Raw genomic sequence first — 18742 nt, forward strand, 5'->3', positions numbered from 1 at the left:
CCCATTTCTATAATCAGCATTTGATTTCTATCAACCTAGTAAGCAAAGAAAGGTACTATTTACATTCATATTTCTCTGATTAAAGACAGGGTATGTTGTGTTTTTTTTTTTGAAGTTTGTTTATTTATTTTGAGAGAGACGGAGACAGCGCAAGCAGGAGAGGAGCAGAGAGAGAGGGAAACAGAATCCCAAGCAGGCTTTGTGCTGCCAACGCAGAGCCCAACTCGGGGCCCAAACCCACAAAACCGTGAGATCATGACCTGGGCCAAAACCAAGAGTCGGACGCTTAAACACCGGAGCCACCCGGGCGTCCCAGGTTATGCACTTTTATGCTAGAAATTACATACGTGATTTCCAGACGAAATGTTCTATCTGGCCTCTGAAAACACTCGGGTGGGTGGAGTAAGGGAGGTGAGGTGAAACAAGACGCTGAAGCTCGTGGGGTCAGTATGTGATTCTTGACAGGTTTATGTGTGTATCTGAATATCACCGTAGTAGAAAGCTTAAAGCACACAGAGAGTGAATCCACCAATATGTGCTCTTTCTCAGTGGTTTAAAGACTCTCCTTAGAAGGTGAAACCCCGAGTCAGCAGAGTGTAGTCGCCCCGAGGGCAGAGGGGCCGAAAGGGACACAAAGCCACTTACCAGAATTGAGGTTCTCTTTAAAGACGGCTGTTACGTCGTCACGCACGCTCAGCACGGGGGAGTCCAGCATGGAGACGAGCTCCCCGATGTTGGCTTGCTGGGCCATGGTCTTACGCGGGCGTGCTGTGCCGGGTCCGGAACGTGCACTACAGACTCTGCAGGCTCTTCATGGGTGCCACTACCAGACTGCGAGGAAGGAAGAATAACAGCGTGACAAAACGGCCCCACCTCCCCCCCCCCCCCCAAAAATGACCACAAGACAGACCGGCACGCGTGTCCAATGCAGTGAAAGTTCGCCCAGAACACTGCTGATAAAAGCAGCTAGGGTGTGAGATTAATTCTCTCTGACCCATTCATAAACAGAGTCGCGTGGAACGCAACAACCAGAGAGAGACGGGAAACACTGGTACCTGTCAGAACCATCGCAGCAACTGAATACCACGACCGAAGCTAAGTTTTTTATTTTCATTCCTACTTCTGATTCTACCTTGGGTTTCGGCTAAGACGATGCCTATGTTTCAAATCATTGATGAAAAGAGTAGGTGAACGATTTTCGGAAAAAGCACTGAAAACATACCATTTCCCTCTCGACACTCCCTTCAATGTCTAGAAGTTAGTATAGCTTCTTAGGTCACAGGACCATAGGTTCAACACCTCATTTCAACCAGGGACCGCTCCTCAATTTTTCGTACAAACTCCTCGCCCTAGGGGTCTATCACACTCGAATGCCACCGGTCACAGGGAAAAGGCCCCGGGCGGGGGGCAAGCGGGGAGACCGTGCACCCTCCGAAGACTCAGTGCCTCCTGGTGCTGGAGATGCCGCCTCACCCTTCCATACAAAAAAGCAGCTCATTCTCCAGGCGTCACTACCCACATTTACAATCGTTCTCTTCTCTCCGCTTGGGTCTCTAAAGGTGTATTTTTAAAAACAAAACCAGTTATCATTTAGGAGACAGGAAGTGCACACCTTTTACAAACATCACTGAATACAGTCCTTATATTGGTATCACGCAATTGGTTCCTCCGTCCCCATTTTACAGGGAGAGAAACAGCGATCAAGACATTTGCTTGGGGCTGCTAAGCTGGCAAGAAGCAAAACCAAAAGAGAACTGAAATTTAAAGCCAGATCTGCTTGACGGTAAAGCCCTAAGCCCTTAAATGTGACACGAAGCTAACTTATGGTTTTGACCCTCACAACAATTCTGCGAGGTCAGCAGATACCCTCTCTTACAAATGACAATATGGATACTCAAGAAGAACAGGTAACTTTGCCAAGGTCACATGGTAAAGCAGAACTCAGATGGCTCCACTCCCAGACCAACGACTGTCTCTGTCCTCTGCCACCACGTTGCCTCCTCCTGGGCCTGTCCTGGAGTGAGCTGGAGTGGCCGCTCCCTGGCGTCACCGTCGACGGAAACCACCCGGGATGCCTATTAGAGATGCAGTCTCCTGGGCCCGTTCCAGAACTGAATTTGGGGGTTAGGAACCTGCATTTTAATAAGCACGCTGGCAGGAAACACTACGCTAAAGAAAAATTCCACTGAAGAGTTAAGTCCCCCTCCTGTAAGGATGCCAAATTTAAAGTACCAGTGACCCCAGAAACTGGTGAGTACTTCCTATCACCTCTGCTCTCATTTTTTTTTTAATTTTTTTTTTTTAACGTTTATTTATTTTTGAGACAGAGAGAGGCAGAGCATGAACGGGGGAGGGTCAGAGAGAGAGGGAGACACAGAATCGGAAGCAGGCTCCAGGCTCTGGGCCATCATCAGCCCAGAGCCCGACGCAGGGCTCGAACTCACGGACCGTGAGATTGTGACCTGAGCTGAAGTCGGACGCTTAACCGACTGAGCCACCCAGGTGCCCCACCTCTGCTCTCATTTAATTACAACCTGGCAGTAGTCACTGATTTGCCTCTTGGCAAATCAGAAGTTCATGAGCCCCAAAAATCACTTAAAATGTCTACATGCAGGGGCACCTAGGTGGCTCAGTCGGTGAAACGTCTGACTCTGGATTTCGGCTCAAGTCATGATCAAATGGTTCATGGGCTCAACCCCCGCGTCGGGCTCTGCGTGGACAGCACGGAGCCTGTTCGCCATCCTGTCTCTCCTTCTCTCTCTGCCCCTCCCCTGCTTGCACATGCGCACTCTCCCTCTCTCTCAAAATAAATCAACAAACATTTTAAAAACGTCTACATGCATTTTCGAGAGCTAATCCTGATGCAGGAAGTTGCTGGCTCACAGCTATAAATATAAATCGTATAGGTAAATCACAAAGAAGTCCATTTCAAAGGGCTTACAACTAGTCAGATTTTCTTGTAATAGAGTTCAAGGCTGAAAACAGAAACAAGTTTCACCTTGTGAGTGAGATTAAATTAAATTTAAAAGTGAGGAAAATATCAACCTGTCAGGGTTTATTGTCCACTGAGAGAATTGAATGAGAGAACGTACGCACACACTTGGCACAAATAAACACTCCCTGAGTAGTGGCCACATATTTCAAAAAGAAAACTAGTAAAAATCTTGGGGCCATCATTTTCAAGGTGACTTTTTAACAGCACATTTATCTGGCTAGCCCTCACATTCACTCCTACTCCAGGTAAACCACAAATGATCCCTCAGATTTAAAAGCATTTTTGTCCCCAAGTTTGGTTCTGTTCCAATAACACTGCTACTTACCTAGTCTCAGTATAGTGAGGCTCTGAGTTTGTATTTTGTATATTCAGAAGACAGTAACGTCAGAGCTGGTCCCCCAAATCCAGGCAGCCCAGAACACAGAGTGCCAGGAGTTCAACTCCAAACAAAGATGGCGCTCATCCAGTCAACTTGGCCATACCCAGGGCTGGCCAGCCTGGGCTACCTCGCTTGCTTTTCAGTTTGTAAATGTCATGTTAGGGGTCAAAGTCTTGTCTCTGGAGCCTGTTCTTTCCAGATACTTTACAGAAAGCACAAATAAGGTTTCATTGTAAAACACATTAGTATATTTTTGGCAATAAGCTTTTCTCTTTGGTTCTAAGATTCTATCTTTCAACCATATTTTTTTAATTCCCCAGAAAAAAATGTAAGTCTTGGGTTTCATGGGAGGTTCTTCATTTAAGTGTCCCAAGTTCAAGGATTCTGACGTTCAAAAAAGCCCTCCCAAGGGTTTGTTTAATCATGAGCTTTTGAAATCAGTCCCGTGATTAGCGTATCTCTTTTAAAACTCATTCAAATATTTCTCGAGGGGCTAAGTGCAGGGTGCTGAGTAGGAAAGACAGACTCAGCACATGCAATGGAGAATTAAATGCGGGAGAAGGAAGTGGACGGGGTTCAGTGTGTGCACAGAGTGGGGAAGGGGCCAGCTCAGCCTGTAGGCAGTAGGGGCGGGTGAGGCCCACATGTGTTAGACACACTTTGCAGTCTGGGGAAGATGGACTGGAAAAGTCACCCGAAGGTTAACACCACAGGCACCGGAAGCATCAACTTACAGCTGTGAAAGTCTCTCTTCCATTCTGGAAATAACCAAGTACAAAAAACAGGAGTCACGAGAAGCTGAAAGTCAAGACCTAGGTTAATACATTTCTGTAACCTACGTGCCAAAGCGGTATTCCACTTAGTCAGTGTGATCATCACTGGCCGCGTGCCACAGCACAGTGCCGCAGACAATGCTACTCGCATTAGGGAGCAATGACTTTCAACAGCCACCCCCCATGCCAAAACCTGTCACTCTGTCAGTCTTCTGGACCTCAGGAATATGCACGGCCATCGGTCTGAAGCCAACATCAAGGTGACATCCTCGACTCCTCCACTGGCTCTTGTCCTCCCCTCGGATCTGTCAGCAAACCCACGATTTTGCTGTCCCTTCGTGGCTCCCGTCCAAGCCCCATCACCCTCCGTGCTACTCCTCCCGCCTATATTCCTGCTCCCCTTCCGATGCAGTTGCCACCAAACAACCACAGAAGACTCTGAAATGGGGAAATCAGAATCCATCACCTGTTGAGGTCCACGCAATGGCTTCCCGTGGAGACAAGAAGAGCCGAAGCCACGAGTGGCCGGACGGCTCCCTGTGCTCTGGCCGGTTGTGAGCCCTCAGCCGCCGCCTGCCTCCTCTTGATCCACTCTGCCTCGTCATTTCTCTGCTCTGGTCCCCGTCTCCCAAAACCCAGGAAAACTGGTGCTCCTGCGCTGCCCCTATCCCTGGGATGCTCCTCCCCCAGATCCTTGCATGGCTGACTGTCACTGAGGTCTCTACTCAAAATGTCACCATCTCAGAGAGGTCTCCCCTGAGCACCCAACCGAAAGCAACAGGGGGGTTGTTAGTGACCGCCCTTGAATCGACCAAGCTTAAACTTTACAACCGGTCATCAGATTCGATCACACAGGATACTTAGTATGATCTCAACTCGCATGGAAGATAGGGAGTCACCCAAGTTTAACTTTAGTCTCTATATTTGGCCAATATCTGGCTTTGGCCTTGGTCTTTGGAACCTCTGAAACTTGAACTGCCTACTTCAGCAGCATTTCTGGCATCCCTGACTGTGTGTGATCAATAGCTACGTGTTCATGTCGTAACCATTATATCTAATCTACACGATGTCTATAATGTGGACAAGGCGTGCACTTAGAATTACTGTTAGAAATCTGAATATTCACTCTTAAATAAAGGTAAAACACTCTAGCTGTTAACACCCAAGCTCAGTGTTTTACAGTTTCATTACAAACGTATATTTATTATAAAAATAAAAGCTTTAGCTGATGAACATGGCTTTTTTTTTGAAGATTTTTTTTTAATGTTTATTTATTTCTGAGACAGAGAGAGACAGAGCACGAGCAGGGGAGGGGCAGAGAGACAGAGACAGTCGTTGGTCTGGGAGTGGAGCCAGAATCTGAAGGGAGGGGACACAGAATCTGAAGAAGCCTCCAGGCTCTGAGCTATCAGCACAGAGCCCGACGTGGGGCTCGAACTCACAGACTGCGAGATCATGACCTGAGCCGAAGCCGGACGCTCAACCGACTGAGCCACCCAGGCCCCCCTGAAGGTTTTTTAAAAATGTTTACTTACTTTTGAGAGAGCACAGGCAGGGGAGGGGCAGAGAGAAAGGGACAAAAGATCCGAAAGGGGCTCTGCACTGACAGGCTGACAGCAGCAAACCCAATGTGGGGCTTGAACTCACTAACCGTGAGATCACGGCCTGAGCTAAAGCCGAATGCTCAACCGACTGAGCCACCCAGGCGCCCCTGAACGTGACTTTTATGTTCAGAAACAATCAAGAACTTTCAAATGGTTAAATATGTTAACTAATAATATGAATATTAAGGAGACAGATTACATAGATAACTTTACAAATAACAGCAATTATTCTTTGAGCCAAATGTTTATACAATTTTTAATAATAGATGGCTAAACAGAAATTAAATTGCATTTTAATTCTACATTTTATAGAATTGTCTTATAGCACTTATTACAAACAAAATAAGCTTTTAAAGCTGCATTTAATTTATAGTCATAATTAGTAGTCTTTCAAGAAAAGTAATATTTGGGAATACTTCACATCTTGCAAGGACGAATGAAAAATGTCAACCTGTCACCTCAGCTGTAAGACACGAAAAAATCCAAACATCACAGTCAACAACATCCCTGAGAAATGATCTTCAAGCCAAATATAAAGACTATAAATAGTATAAAGAAAACAGTGTTAAGAAGAAACTGAAATCCCCTAGCACATTTTATACTCACTAATCAAATTTCAAAGCGGACTTTACAAAATGCTTTAGGAAGACAAGGTCTTGTGGTTCTGTGTCTACGAAGGCCAAAAGAGTAAACCAAAAAGCTTGTCAAGATGGTGGCTACAGGTTGCCAACAATTTTTAGTAGCTGAAGACAAAGGACCTGTGAAGCTTGCCCAAGCTGTGATCCCAAGATACAGGTTCCTCCTAGAAAACAATCTTCCGCAAACTTCCCCGAACTACGTTCTGCTCTGTCCAAAAAGGTTAGTGATGGGCTGACGGTAGTGGCTGAATGCAGCATCCCGCATGCAATGCAGCGACCACAGTCGCAATGTAACTGCAGGTCCTGAGGAAGTCATCTTCCTACACGAGAACTCCAAACTTTACAAACCTAGCTACTAAAATGTCATGCAACTGCAATACTAAATTTGCGACTTGTGATGTGTGTTACTCAGCTTGGGCCCCGATCATATGAACACCACCGCTTGACAATGGGTTCTAATTCATATTCCGTGGACTTGTGAAGAAAGGCGAGTGTGAAGAACACGCAAAAACACTGAGAATGAAGTCACACTCCGAAAGCTTCCCCTACTTGTGACAGAAGGACACTTGCGCCCTGTTGTTGGTCCACAATCTGTACGAAATTCCTCTTTGTGAACAGACATCAGTCTTGAAGGCAAGAAATCCCCACTTTACTTCACAATTCCTGTGATGTAAGGTGAGGCGGACGATGACAGGACATAGTAATTGGCAACAAGTGAGCCATCAAGCGAACCCCATCAGCTACACACAGAGAGGGACAGCAGCCAAACACCTCCCCATCTTCCCCACATCTTCCCACAGACGCACACAGTGCTGTTGCACTGGGCGCTCTTGCTGGCAAACTCGAAATTACAGCTCAGTGATACAAGTAACGTCACTAAGACCAAATTCGCATCCGCAAAAGTGCCAAAGCCTCACTATTTATGAAGAGTATATTCTAGGACTTTGAAAATCCTCCAGTCCTAGAGACCACCACGTCCTATAGTCCATCTCCGAACACTAATTAAGACGATTAATAAGTAAAGCCATGTGAAGACATAAATGCTAATTCACCAGTTCGGGGGTTCTCGGCGCAGGATGTACATCAGAATCACCTGGACGGTTCACAAAATCCGGATGCCCAGGCCCCACTCCAGAGCAGGTGAAGGGGTGGGGTCGAGAGACCACGTGGATTCCCAAGGCACAGCCAGGGTCGAGAACCTCTGCGTTAGTCAAATGACTCACCCCAACACAATGGCTTCAGTTTAATCCATTTAACGTAGTGGTTAAAACCGAGCTTCGCTGCTAAGATGACCTGATCTGAGTCAACAGGTCCACCGAGTAGCAGCTAAACAACCTTAGGAAAAGCAGATAATATCTCAGAGCCTCGTTCCTCATCTGCAAAATGAGGATACGCCAAAAGTGTGGCTGTGAAAAAGAAAATAAGTAACACGCATAAAGCACTTAACACAGTGCCTGGCACTGAATAAGCCGTTAATAAACCACGGGTAGTTTGACAAATCATCTCATGCCACAGGAGGACCAGTTCCTAGCTAGTAGCTTAACCCAGAACCGTTCAGTCCTGAATGCAAAGAAACAAGTACACGTCTACACAGTCACGCCGGTGAGCGATTCCCTTCCATCTCCCCCAACCACTGGACTGAGTTGATACCTTACCTGTTCTGGGGACAATTGGTGCTTCGGCTCCCAGTGCTGTCAACCTGGTGTCTTTCATGGTCACTGAAGGGAAAAAACACACATATGTGGACAACAATCTTACAGTGAACTGAAAACCAGATGCAATGAGGGGGAGGTTAGGGCTCATCTGGTCCAAGCTGCTTCCTGCCCTAGCCCTGACAGGTGGCCGTCTGGTTTCCACTGGAACGAACATTTACAATCACTGGGCGCACGTGCCCCTCTCTCCCTGTCTACATTTCTGAACAGCTGGTTGCTGGAAAATCCTTTATATTGTGCTGAACTTGTAATCTCTGTCTTCTGTTAGCTGTTTATTCGAGCTATAAACAAATGGGCAGGATGGGTTCTAGAATCACACGATTCCAAGTTGCAATCCAAGCTCTGCCAGGTTATCAGCTGGGTCACTTCTGGCTGCTTATCTTAGCTTCCTAACATCTAGCCTTGTTACCTCATCTGGAAAGTGAGAACAGCGGCCTCTACCTCAGGAGGCTGCCTGGGGGGTTACACGGGGTAGAGCCCTGGCACAGCGCGGGGCAGAGTCCTCACTCACACGGCCCGGGGACTCAGGCCACAAGAGCAGGAACAGTGCCAGGCGCAGAGCACCTAGCGGGCCTACACCTCCTCATCGCCTGCCACGGCCCCCTCCCGCCCTACAGCCCACCCCCCGCCCCGGCCCCCAAGCTAAGCATTCACCCTTAAAATGTCGGCTTATACATCTGCCCCATCCGAGAAGGCTTCCCTCCCCTCCGCTCCTGTGCCCCAGACTAGGTCAGGTCCCCTGTTATATCTGCTTAGCAGCCTATATTTCTTTGTGTCACTTGCCACAACCCAATTAAATAAGCGTAATTAGTTACTGAACATGACTCCCTCACTAGAATAGAAGTTGCATCCAGGGAGGGGCAGGAGCTCAGTCAGTAGCATATCTCTAGCGGCTACCACGGTCTGTGGTATGGTTGACTAAAGGGTAGGACTTAAAATATTTCTTAAATAAATGCACAAGGCTGAATTCTGCCTTCGAAACAGCACAACCTGAATCTCATCCTTCCACGTGACAAGCATAAAATACTTGTGAACAGCTATCATTTTTCTACTTTCTTCCCCTTTTTAACAAAACTTTCTGTCTTGGCAATTATGTCGTATTAAATAAGCACATAAAATAGGCATATACGTGTGTGTGTGTATATTCCAAAGTGTTTTTTTTTTAACATTAATTTATTTTTGAGAGACAGAGAGAGACAGAGCACAAGCAGGGGAGGGAGAGAGAGCAGGGGAGACACAGACTCTGAAGCAGGCTCCAGGCTCTGAGCCATCAGCACAGAGCCTGACATGGGGCTCGAACCCACAAACCGTGAGATCATGGCCTGAGCCGAAGCTGGACGCTCAACCGACGGAGCCCCCCAGGCGCCCCTATCCCAAAGTGTTTTAAAATGTGGGCCCTTCGAACTAAATGTGGGTACAGTGTAATCATGAGCTGGCAGCCCCAGGAGGAGCAGGGATTACCTGTCTGGTCCCCCAGTGGGCACCCTGGGCCTACTGCAGGATCTGGCAGAGAAGAGGCAAATATACCCTGTTCGGGTCAGCAAAGATTTCACCACCTTCTCCGGTAGCCTTTGCAGGGTGGGAAATAGAGCGAGAAAGCTGAGCCGCACACACTGCGCGCGATGCCCCGTCAGCGGGCGTGCGAAAGCCCTTTGCTGGCCTGTGACGTCAAAGTCGAGCTAGTGGATGGAGCAACTCTCTAACAAGTAACAGCTCTTGCCCCAGACGACCGGGTAACTACATTTCCTTGTGGAGCACACTCTAGGCATTAAAATCCAACGGTCCTCGGTGGCATCGTGCAAGTGTGTGTACTTCCAAAAAGGCCAGCCAAATCGTTCAGACGGGGAGTGCTTGCCTGGCCACAGTCACTCCGTCAAGTAAAGAACCGGAATTAAAACACAGAAGCCTCTACTATTCCGCATCCTAAAGTCAGCGGTAGTCCAGTGAGTCATACAGACTTCCTCTTACAATTCATCCTACTTGGATCTTTTACCTGCCTGAAAAGGAGTATCCCAGGGAAGGGTGAAATTGGGATATACACAAGACGAGATCTCGTAGCCTGCCCAGCCAAGATCGCCACCGAGACAAAGGGACTGGCACGGGAAATCAGAATGTCTTTTGTCCAATGCTCAACACGAAGACTTCTTAAATTCTTTATCACTAGGCCAAAAAACGGCTCATCGTAACAAACCGTCATCAATCTAATGTCGACAAGTCAGAGGCCACCTGCCGTTATTTATATTTTTGACTGCTTATTGACTTATCCATTTATATTTAAATCCTGTCCTATGGAGGTACTGCTAGGTAACATCGTCCTCATCAGGCAAGTGCAATGTGGCCTGTGAATTCCCTGATCGGAGGTGAGGAATGTTGAAGATCCTCTTTAAAGCTGTGTATGGAAACACCTTCAGAGCATAACAGGGTCGAGTCACATTCTTAATCTTCAAGAGCCAAATCAAAAAAGAAACATGCCCCCAGATCTAGATGTTTCCTCTTTCATATCTGACTCAAAAGACACATTCTCGCCTAGAGATGGAACTTCCTACAAGCAGTCTTTTTGAATGAATGAATGAATGAATGAATAAAGGGTAAGTCTGAGGAAGAAGAGGGCTCTGTGCTTTTAGTATTCTGAGATTAAACAGAAAGAGCTCAGGTCAATTTGTTTCCATAGTTCACCTTAATTTCATTCTTAAGGTGTTTACAGAGAGATGGCTTATATACTTAGGATTACACTCAAACTCCAGCTTAACAGGCACGTACAGCTGCCATCAGCAGAACCCTACACACCTTTTTTCACATCGCTCTGTCCTGGGCAAGGTGCATTACACGTTGTGAGACAGCTAAGAGCTATGCATCCCTTTATGAAATACCTAAAATGCCTTTAGAAAGTATTTTATCTGAAAACATCAGTCGAGTATTCAGACTTTTGGCAAACCATGCCAAGGCATCATGCGTGTGGCCTTCTATCCCACGATGCCTTAGAACTGCAAATCCCATCAAATAGGTACCTGCATAACACACCACCTGAGACGATTTTATACATGCTTGTCTATGAGGTAAAAATGAAGGCAGGTGTCTCGTCACTATAACTTGCTTCCCATGCTCAAGTCTTTCATCTAAAAAATTCAAAAACAATTCAGATACGGGTTCAGGCACAGACGGACTATTTTACAGGACAGGCAGATCAGAACCAGCACTCCATTATGTTAATAATAAAGATAACAGCAGTAACGATACGCTGGTACACCACTGCGTTCAGCGCTGGCTCGGTAACAGTCTCGGGTGATTTCCTCGAGCAATCTTCCACCAAGTGAACAAAGCTGCCTCCAGCACAGATGCATCCAAAAAGGGTGAGATACTAGCTGCCATTCCCTCTTCCCACGATACACAGGAAGGAGGAGAAGGGGTTAGGAAACACCACTCCGCATGTGAGCGTGAAGCACCTGATGGAGAAACCTGCCGAAACGTGTAGTTGTGGTTGACTTCCCCGCCCTCGCAGCTGCACACCCTCCCAAGGTCACATGAACCGGGCCAGGGGAGCTCCAGATTTGCCATTCAGAATTTTTGCCATTAGGGACCTGGAAGGACAACTTGCTGAAGCTTATGCCCCATTTCAAAGGTGAGTCTTGTAGAACTTGCCTGTAAGGACGGAGCTTGGTCTCAGTAAGATATATCTCTTCTATAAATAATAATGTTTCTTTTAGCCTGAATCAAAATTATTTACCAAGAAAATACACATCAGACAAGTATCATGCATGTTTCAAACAGCCACTCTACCAAGCTTCCCCTAAAAGAAATCTGAGCAAACTGCAAGATTTCTTTAAGTTTCAAGTTCCTAGGACTAAAACAGAAATACCCCAGGAAAATCAAAGGGCACAGGCTTTGACACTTCAGGATAGTGGTTCTCAAATGTGGTCCCAGCAACAGCAGCATCACCGGGGGATTTGTTAGAAATGCAGACCCCTGGGCCCTGTGCCACACCTCTGAATCAGGAACCGTGAGGGTGGGGTCTTCTGGGGGATTCTGATGCCCTTATTAAAGGTGAGAACCACTGGCCCAGGAAGCAGAAGGATGAAGCCAAAAAACACTAAAAATATAAATTTGGGGGCGCCTGCGTGGCTCAGTTGGTTAAGCGTCCCACTTCGGCTCAGGTCATGATCTCGCAGTCTGTGAGTTCGAGACCCACGTCAGATTCTGTGCTGACAGCTCAGAGCCTGGAGCCTGCTTCAGATTCTGTGTCTGTCTGTCTGTCTGTCTCTCTCTCTCTACCCCTCTCCTGCTCACACACACTCTCTCTCTCAAAAATAAACATTAAAGGGGTGCCTGGGTGGCTCAGTCAGTTGAGCGTCCGACTTCGGCTCAGGTCATGATCTCGCGGTTTGTGAGTTCGAGTCCCGCATCGGGCTCTGTGCTGCAGCTCAGAACCTGGAGCCTGCTTCGGATTCTGTGCCCCCCCCCTCTCCGCCCCACCCCTGCTTGTGCTCTGTCTCTCTCTGTCCTTCAGAAATGAATGAACATAAAAAAAATATTAATAAAATAAACATTTAAAAAGCCACAAAAATACACATATATATTTAATATATAATTTTAAAAATAATTTGAGGTTCAAAGGGAAAAAAAATACATAGTGCCTAAACCTTGGAAAAAAGCCCGGTGGAATTCTGCCAGGTGCTAAAGGTACCAGCACAGACTGAACTCCAGCCTGACAAGCACTTAGCAAGTTACATACCTGAGATCTCCACTTCTAATTTTTTTTAATGTGGCATTTAAGTCGAATTCCCTGACAAGTGTAAAGAATAATTCAATGTAGAAGTTTAACAAGATGATGTACAACCCAAACAGTACACAGGTCCACCTCTGAAAGGCTTGGGCCTTTCCCACCTACTGATTTAAAAAAAAAAAAAAAAAAAAAAAAAAAGTTTTTAATAAAGCCCAAGTCCATTTTTAAGAGGAGTAATCTGTCTAGAATAATCAGCTGGTCTGCAAGCTGGGTCTATAAAGTTCCTGAATGGATCTGTATGAATTGTTTGGTGGTGACAGGACAGGAAGGGATATTTGGTCCAAAGCTTCCAGCAGATTTTCAGAGGGGAACTGAGGCGCCCCAAAAGTTAAGAACCACTAACTTATGAATGAGTTTATGAGATTAGCAGTTCGTGTCATTTATCAAAGCGAAAGATGAAATGTTTGGGCTCCGAAGTCAACCAACAGGGTTCAAATCCCAGTTGAGAAGCTGTGAAAGTGACCTCAGGCCTCAGTTTCCCCATCTTCCTCACCTGTCTCTTAAGGCTGTGGGAAGAGTTAACGGGGATCATGCATGTAAAATAGCACCGTGTCAGGCACATAAGTACTCAATAAATACAAACTTGATTATAACAATATTACTACTAAATGAAATGTATTGCTGGGTACATGAAGCTTCAGTCTACCCATGTAACAACTTGTATGTGCAACATTGATAAAACCATTCTATAACTCGAAATGGATACACTTCATGTTTGCTGCTGTGCTCCGTGAACTATTCAAAGTAGCACTGGTCTTAATGCAGACATTAAGGTCACTATATCTGTTCTTTCTTATCACCCCCTACTGAGCCTCCCATCACCAACAGAAAGGCAAAACTGTCCCCGGTTACTCAAATAATGCTTCGTGGTCTCTCCCACCATTATCTTTACTTTAGAAAGTGACCTGTGAATTCTAGGCCAGTCACTACCAGGCCTTGTTTCGTATCAAAGCTGGGGTTTTAAGGCACTTTACTCATTAGATGATAATCTGAATTCATTCAACCTTAAAAAGTTTTCTGTTACCTTTTGCTGGTTCCCAGGACAGAACAAAAGTTAGCACTGCACAAGGGACAAGAAGAAACTGGTGAGGTCCTAAGAGCATATATCTTTAATATAAATATACATATATATATATATATATATATATATATATATATATATATATATATATATTTTATTCTCCCCCCCCAAAACAGAGACATTAGATATTAAATGACTAACTTCTAGTAACTATAGGCTTAAAAAGTAAACCAGAAAAAGGATAATCTCAAATTGCTGATGGCAGACCTCTTTCAGACCAATTTAAATGGCCAAAAATGAGGAGTATTGTCAAGCAAACTAAATTATACTAAACACAGGGGGGGAATCTCAAGTGTGAGTACATGTTAATTATACACACATATATTTTTAAAGCAAAAAGCTACAGGTTTAAATGTTACTGAGTATACTTTGCTTTCATGCTTAAGCTCAGCTCTTTACATGACAAACAAAACTAATATAAATAAAACCAATCTCTCAAAGAGAGATTTATAATGTGAAGAATTTACAGGGGGTTACCTCTTAAAGCATCATGTGATACAAAGGAAAGGATACAGAAGTCATCACTCACTGGGTCAGGCTAAGGGTCACCAATGTGTTTAGTTATTTTTAAATTTTTAATGTTTATTTATTTTTGAGAGATACAAAGACAGAGCACAAGCAGGGGAGGAGCAGAGAGAGAGGGAGACACAGAATCCGAAACAGGCTCCAGGCTCCGAGCTGTCAGCGCAGAGCCCGACGCGGGGCTGGAACTCATGAACCGCAAGATCATGACCTGAGCCGAAGTTGGACGCTTAACCGACTGAGCCACCCAGGCGCCCCAATGTGCTTAGTTATTATAAAGCCGTTAACACTTCGAGTCAATCAATCGAGTCAGAATGTTTAACTGAAGCCCCAGGAGGACTTGAAATCCCAGAAATTCAGACTTAGAAACACTGTAATTCACAAGCCAACTCTCTTACTTCACAGACGAAGAAGCTTAAGCTTAGAGAACTTCGATGGCTTGTTAAAAGTCAAGAGCCATCTGATTTTTAGCAAAGGCCTAAAACAGTTGATGCACCGCTGTACTTGGTTCCTCTGCATCCAAGAGTATACTGTTAATTCCAGGAAAACCTAGTCCACTGTGGCTCTGGAACCTGGAAAAGAACATACCTGTACCCTAACAAATGGGGAAAGAAGGACAGAGCTACGGGATCAAGTCAACTGTAATTCAGAGCCCAAAACTCACCCAGCACTACACACCCACCGAAGGGTAGAAACTATCTTAGGAAATGCCTTTGCAATAAATTATACATCAAAGGAAAAATAGCCAAATTGACACTCGAAGCCACTGGTCCTCAACCTCTGGCGTACATCAGAATCACCTACAACTGCCTCCAAAATATATACCCAGGGTATCCTTGGAGACCAAGCATGTGGGCCCGTGTACTATGGGACTGGACATCTGCGCATGGAGGTTCTGATGAACACGGCTGCTTGAGATCGCGTGTTCCCGGCGATTTTGTGATTCCGTAAACATTACACAGACAGGTGTATCTTTGATTTGCCCTGGGAAGACTGTTCAGTTTCGGCCCACAAATGACACCAAGCATGCACAAACGCATCGGATTACGCCGCAACAGTAGCCGTGTGACATGCCCTCACTCTTAACCCAGGGAGGAAGGGTACAAGCGAGTCACAGGATTCGAGACACTCCAAGTTAGTGAAGCGGGGTACTGAAGGCCTGTAGCCGCCCAAGAGTCTGTCTAACTAGGAATTTAGAAACACACGAAGCCCTCAGGACACGAGGAAATGCACGAAGGGAAGAAAGCTTCCATCATCCACCTTTCCAGGCACCTGATGGAAGAGGGTTTTAGGTAAGATATTAACTTTAGTAAGAGGATATTTTCATTTTACATCGTCTATAAATACCCCTTAAGTTTACGCCAGGTGGTTAGGGGAAGACTTCGCTGCTCCCCAGGGCAATAGCGGAGAATGTTTCAGTGTTTCTGAGGGGCTTCATTTGCCTGATGCACGACTGTTACGGGTACATTTCCCTACACAACCCTAAATCAGCCCTCCCATTTGCATACTCCAGGTTTACTCAGGAATGTTCAACTTCAGAATCACAGGTGGCTGCTCGGCAAATCAAGGGCTCCCCGAAGACTCGGTTTGATAAACGCTTCCTGAAATTTACAGCCCCGCCTCGCCGGCGTGTTTGAATTCCGATGACTCCAAGTGGATCCCGAAATTATAAATCAAAGCATCTCAGAAGAGTATTATTCTATTTTAGTACTTTTACAGCTTAGTCTATGCAAAGTGAAGTGCTATTTCCAGGCTTTCTATTAACAAAACAAAACAAAAAAAAAAAAACAGCAACGATTTTAGTAGGACTTCTTTCCGCAGTAAACGTGTCCTTTTATAAAAACATCACACACTTGCCGGCCTAATTTAGACTCACGTGTTTACAAGCACAAAGGCTGCCATCCCAAAGGAAGCTCAGGTGTAGGAGCCCCTATCGCTGTTGGAGGCCCCATAGCTGGACACAACGGACCCCTCTTCAACACGAGACGCGCACGCACGGGCACCTGCGCACAAACTCCGGCCGATCGGTTCCAGCCACTTAATTAGAATGACAGGCCGGCTCCGGTCAAGCAACATCCACACGGACCAAGCGGCCGGGAGCACAGTCTTGGAACCCACAGCCGAACACCCTGCGGACGGGACCCTGGGCCACCAGCCCCAATCTCTCTGGGCCTCAGTTTCCTCCCCTGGGAAATGGAGGCGTCCACAGCGGCCGCCTCTCCCCGTCGCCGCAGGGACTGCAGGAGAGGGCGACCGCCGAGCACCAACCCGCCCGGGGAGCGCTCCACTAACGCGAGCGCTTGCTCTCGGGAGGGCCGCGCCCCCTCCCCCGCCCAGCCCCCGAATCCAAAACACACGGAGCACAACTCGCTCGCAGGAAGCACAAAGAGCTTTAATCCTCCAAGGTCTCTCGGCCCGCGGGCTCGTCGTCTTCCAGTTCCGCAAACGAATGAATGGGCGTCGAGGCGCGGCTCCGCAAACAGCTAGCCGCCGCCGAGGCTTCACCCCGGCCGCCTTGGAGGCAACTGTCTCTGACCGTCAAGCAAACACCCACGAGCACACGCGGAGCGAGGCGCCCCAGTCCCGCGAATTTCAGCGGACGCGCCGGGAGTGCAGGCGAGTCCCCGGTGCCCACGGGCTGCCTCCATTCATTCTCCGCCCTACCCCCGGCCCCCCCCCCCGGAAAGCCCCAGCACCAGCCGCCCTCCCCCACCGGCCCTGCCCCTCCGGCCGGGGGTCTCTCCCCTGCCCTCCGCACCCCGCGGGAGCCTGTCACCCCGCCGAGCGAGGGGCTGGCGAAGGGGCCCGCCTCACCCCTGCCCTCGGCACCGCGCCCCGCGGGTGCAGCCGTCCCCTCGGCCGCCGAGGAGGGGCGAGGTGCTGGTCCGGCCCGCCTCTCCTCCCCAGGGACTCTCGCCAGCTCTGCGGGGCCCCGCCAGAGACAGCACGTAATCAGAGGGAGGGGACAGCCCTCCGGACACCCCTTCCCGGGCTCCCCTCTCCAGCAAGTGAGCCCCCTGCCCCAGCCCCTCGGGGCCCCCACCCGACCGGGGTCGTGGTGCCAGGGGTGCCCCGAGAAGCCCCCGTGGAAAGGAGGGGGGCGACACCCCCATACTCACCCACCGTCTCCTCCCCCTCAGCTGTTTACCTCACAGTTCCTCCAGCCTACAGGGCGCCGCCATCTTGGACGTACAGCACCTCCCCCGTCGTGAAATGCCCACGACCGCTGCAGCCTCCGCCACGAAAACGAGTGCCCAGCTGGGTCTCCCCTCCCCCTCGACCCCAGCGGCAGATGACCGCGGCCGGCAGCCCCGTTGGACGGAAGAGGCCGTCCTGCTCATTACTGGTGGTGAGAACCGGCCGAGAAAGAGCCCAGGAGAGTTTGTAAGGTCGGGGGGGGCGGGGACGGGCGGAAGGATCCCGAAAGGCGGCCGCTGAGAGATCTTGTGACTCTGAAGGAGGCGAAAAGAAGGGCCGGCGCGGCGGGAGGAGCCACGCGAGGGAGCGAGGGGCGGGGCGGAGGTCACGTGCTCGGGCGGGCGGGCGGGGCCGTGCAAGAGGCGTAAACAAGGTGGCCCGGCTGGGTGTGGTTGGGGTGCCTGCTGCCTTCCCCCTCGTCCCCTCTGCCCTTGCAGACCCAGTTGTTCCCTGCCCCCCCCGGCCCCCTTCCCGGGGTCTCTCTCTCTCTGTCTCTCTGTAACCCGCCGCAGAGCCGCGATCATGTTTCCCAAAGAGCCCCTGGGGCCCGCGTGGGTGAAGGGTCCGCTCTGGAGCCTTGCAGGAGTGGCTTTTCACTCCATCCGGGCAGCCTTCGTTCCTTTGCAGAATATTCGCAAAACCCCACCTCTGGGACTGTGAAGAAAGAACCACACTGGCGTCTGCCCTCAGGTTGCCAACGCCTCAGACCTGATCATGACAGTTGTGGACAACCACCCTAATCGGAGCAGACAGCTTTGAAATGAAGCAGCCTTAATTCCGTCCCTTCTATTTCCTAGCTGTCTACCGGCTAGACCTGACAAGTCTTAAAGTCGGCGGGGGCCTCAGTTTCTTCCTCTGGGAAATGAGCATAATAGCATTCCTCAAGTGAGAATTCAAGCCCCGAGCATAGTAAAATGCTCAACAGGTGATGTTCTTTATCAGAGGCCAGAGCAGCATGACAGAGCAGGCAGAGAGTGAGAGATGAGCCTAACGGAATTTGAAAGGCTTTTTGAAGGAGTGGGCATCTGCTTTGTTTTTAAAGGAAAGGTAGGTGGTATGA

At 48.2% G+C, this 18742-nt stretch overlaps 1 protein-coding gene across 6 annotated transcripts in view; it reads right to left on the reverse strand.

Annotated features, from left to right (window-relative positions):
* The window catches only part of TSC1 (TSC complex subunit 1), a 50567-nt gene extending 32676 nt beyond the window's left edge, over positions 1-17891 (reverse strand). The window contains exons 1-3 of one of the 6 annotated variants that reach the window (XM_032595686.1): positions 17633-17891; positions 8045-8107; positions 646-831 (exon numbers count right to left, since the gene is read on the reverse strand). In XM_032595686.1, coding sequence (XP_032451577.1) covers positions 646-751 — 106 coding nt within the window. In that variant the 5' untranslated portion in view covers positions 752-831; positions 8045-8107; positions 17633-17891. Of the gene's footprint in view, positions 1-645; positions 832-7612; positions 7720-8044; positions 8108-17603 lie in introns of those variants that run through there. The other 5 variants (XM_030294076.1, XM_030294075.1, XM_030294079.1 and 2 more) reach the window with 5 other exon arrangements.
* Between the last annotated feature and the right edge of the window lie 851 nt (positions 17892-18742).

Source organism: Lynx canadensis, chromosome D4 (genome assembly GCF_007474595.2).
Source record: "Lynx canadensis isolate LIC74 chromosome D4, mLynCan4.pri.v2, whole genome shotgun sequence".
In the NCBI taxonomy this organism is placed as follows: Eukaryota; Metazoa; Chordata; class Mammalia; order Carnivora; family Felidae; genus Lynx; species Lynx canadensis.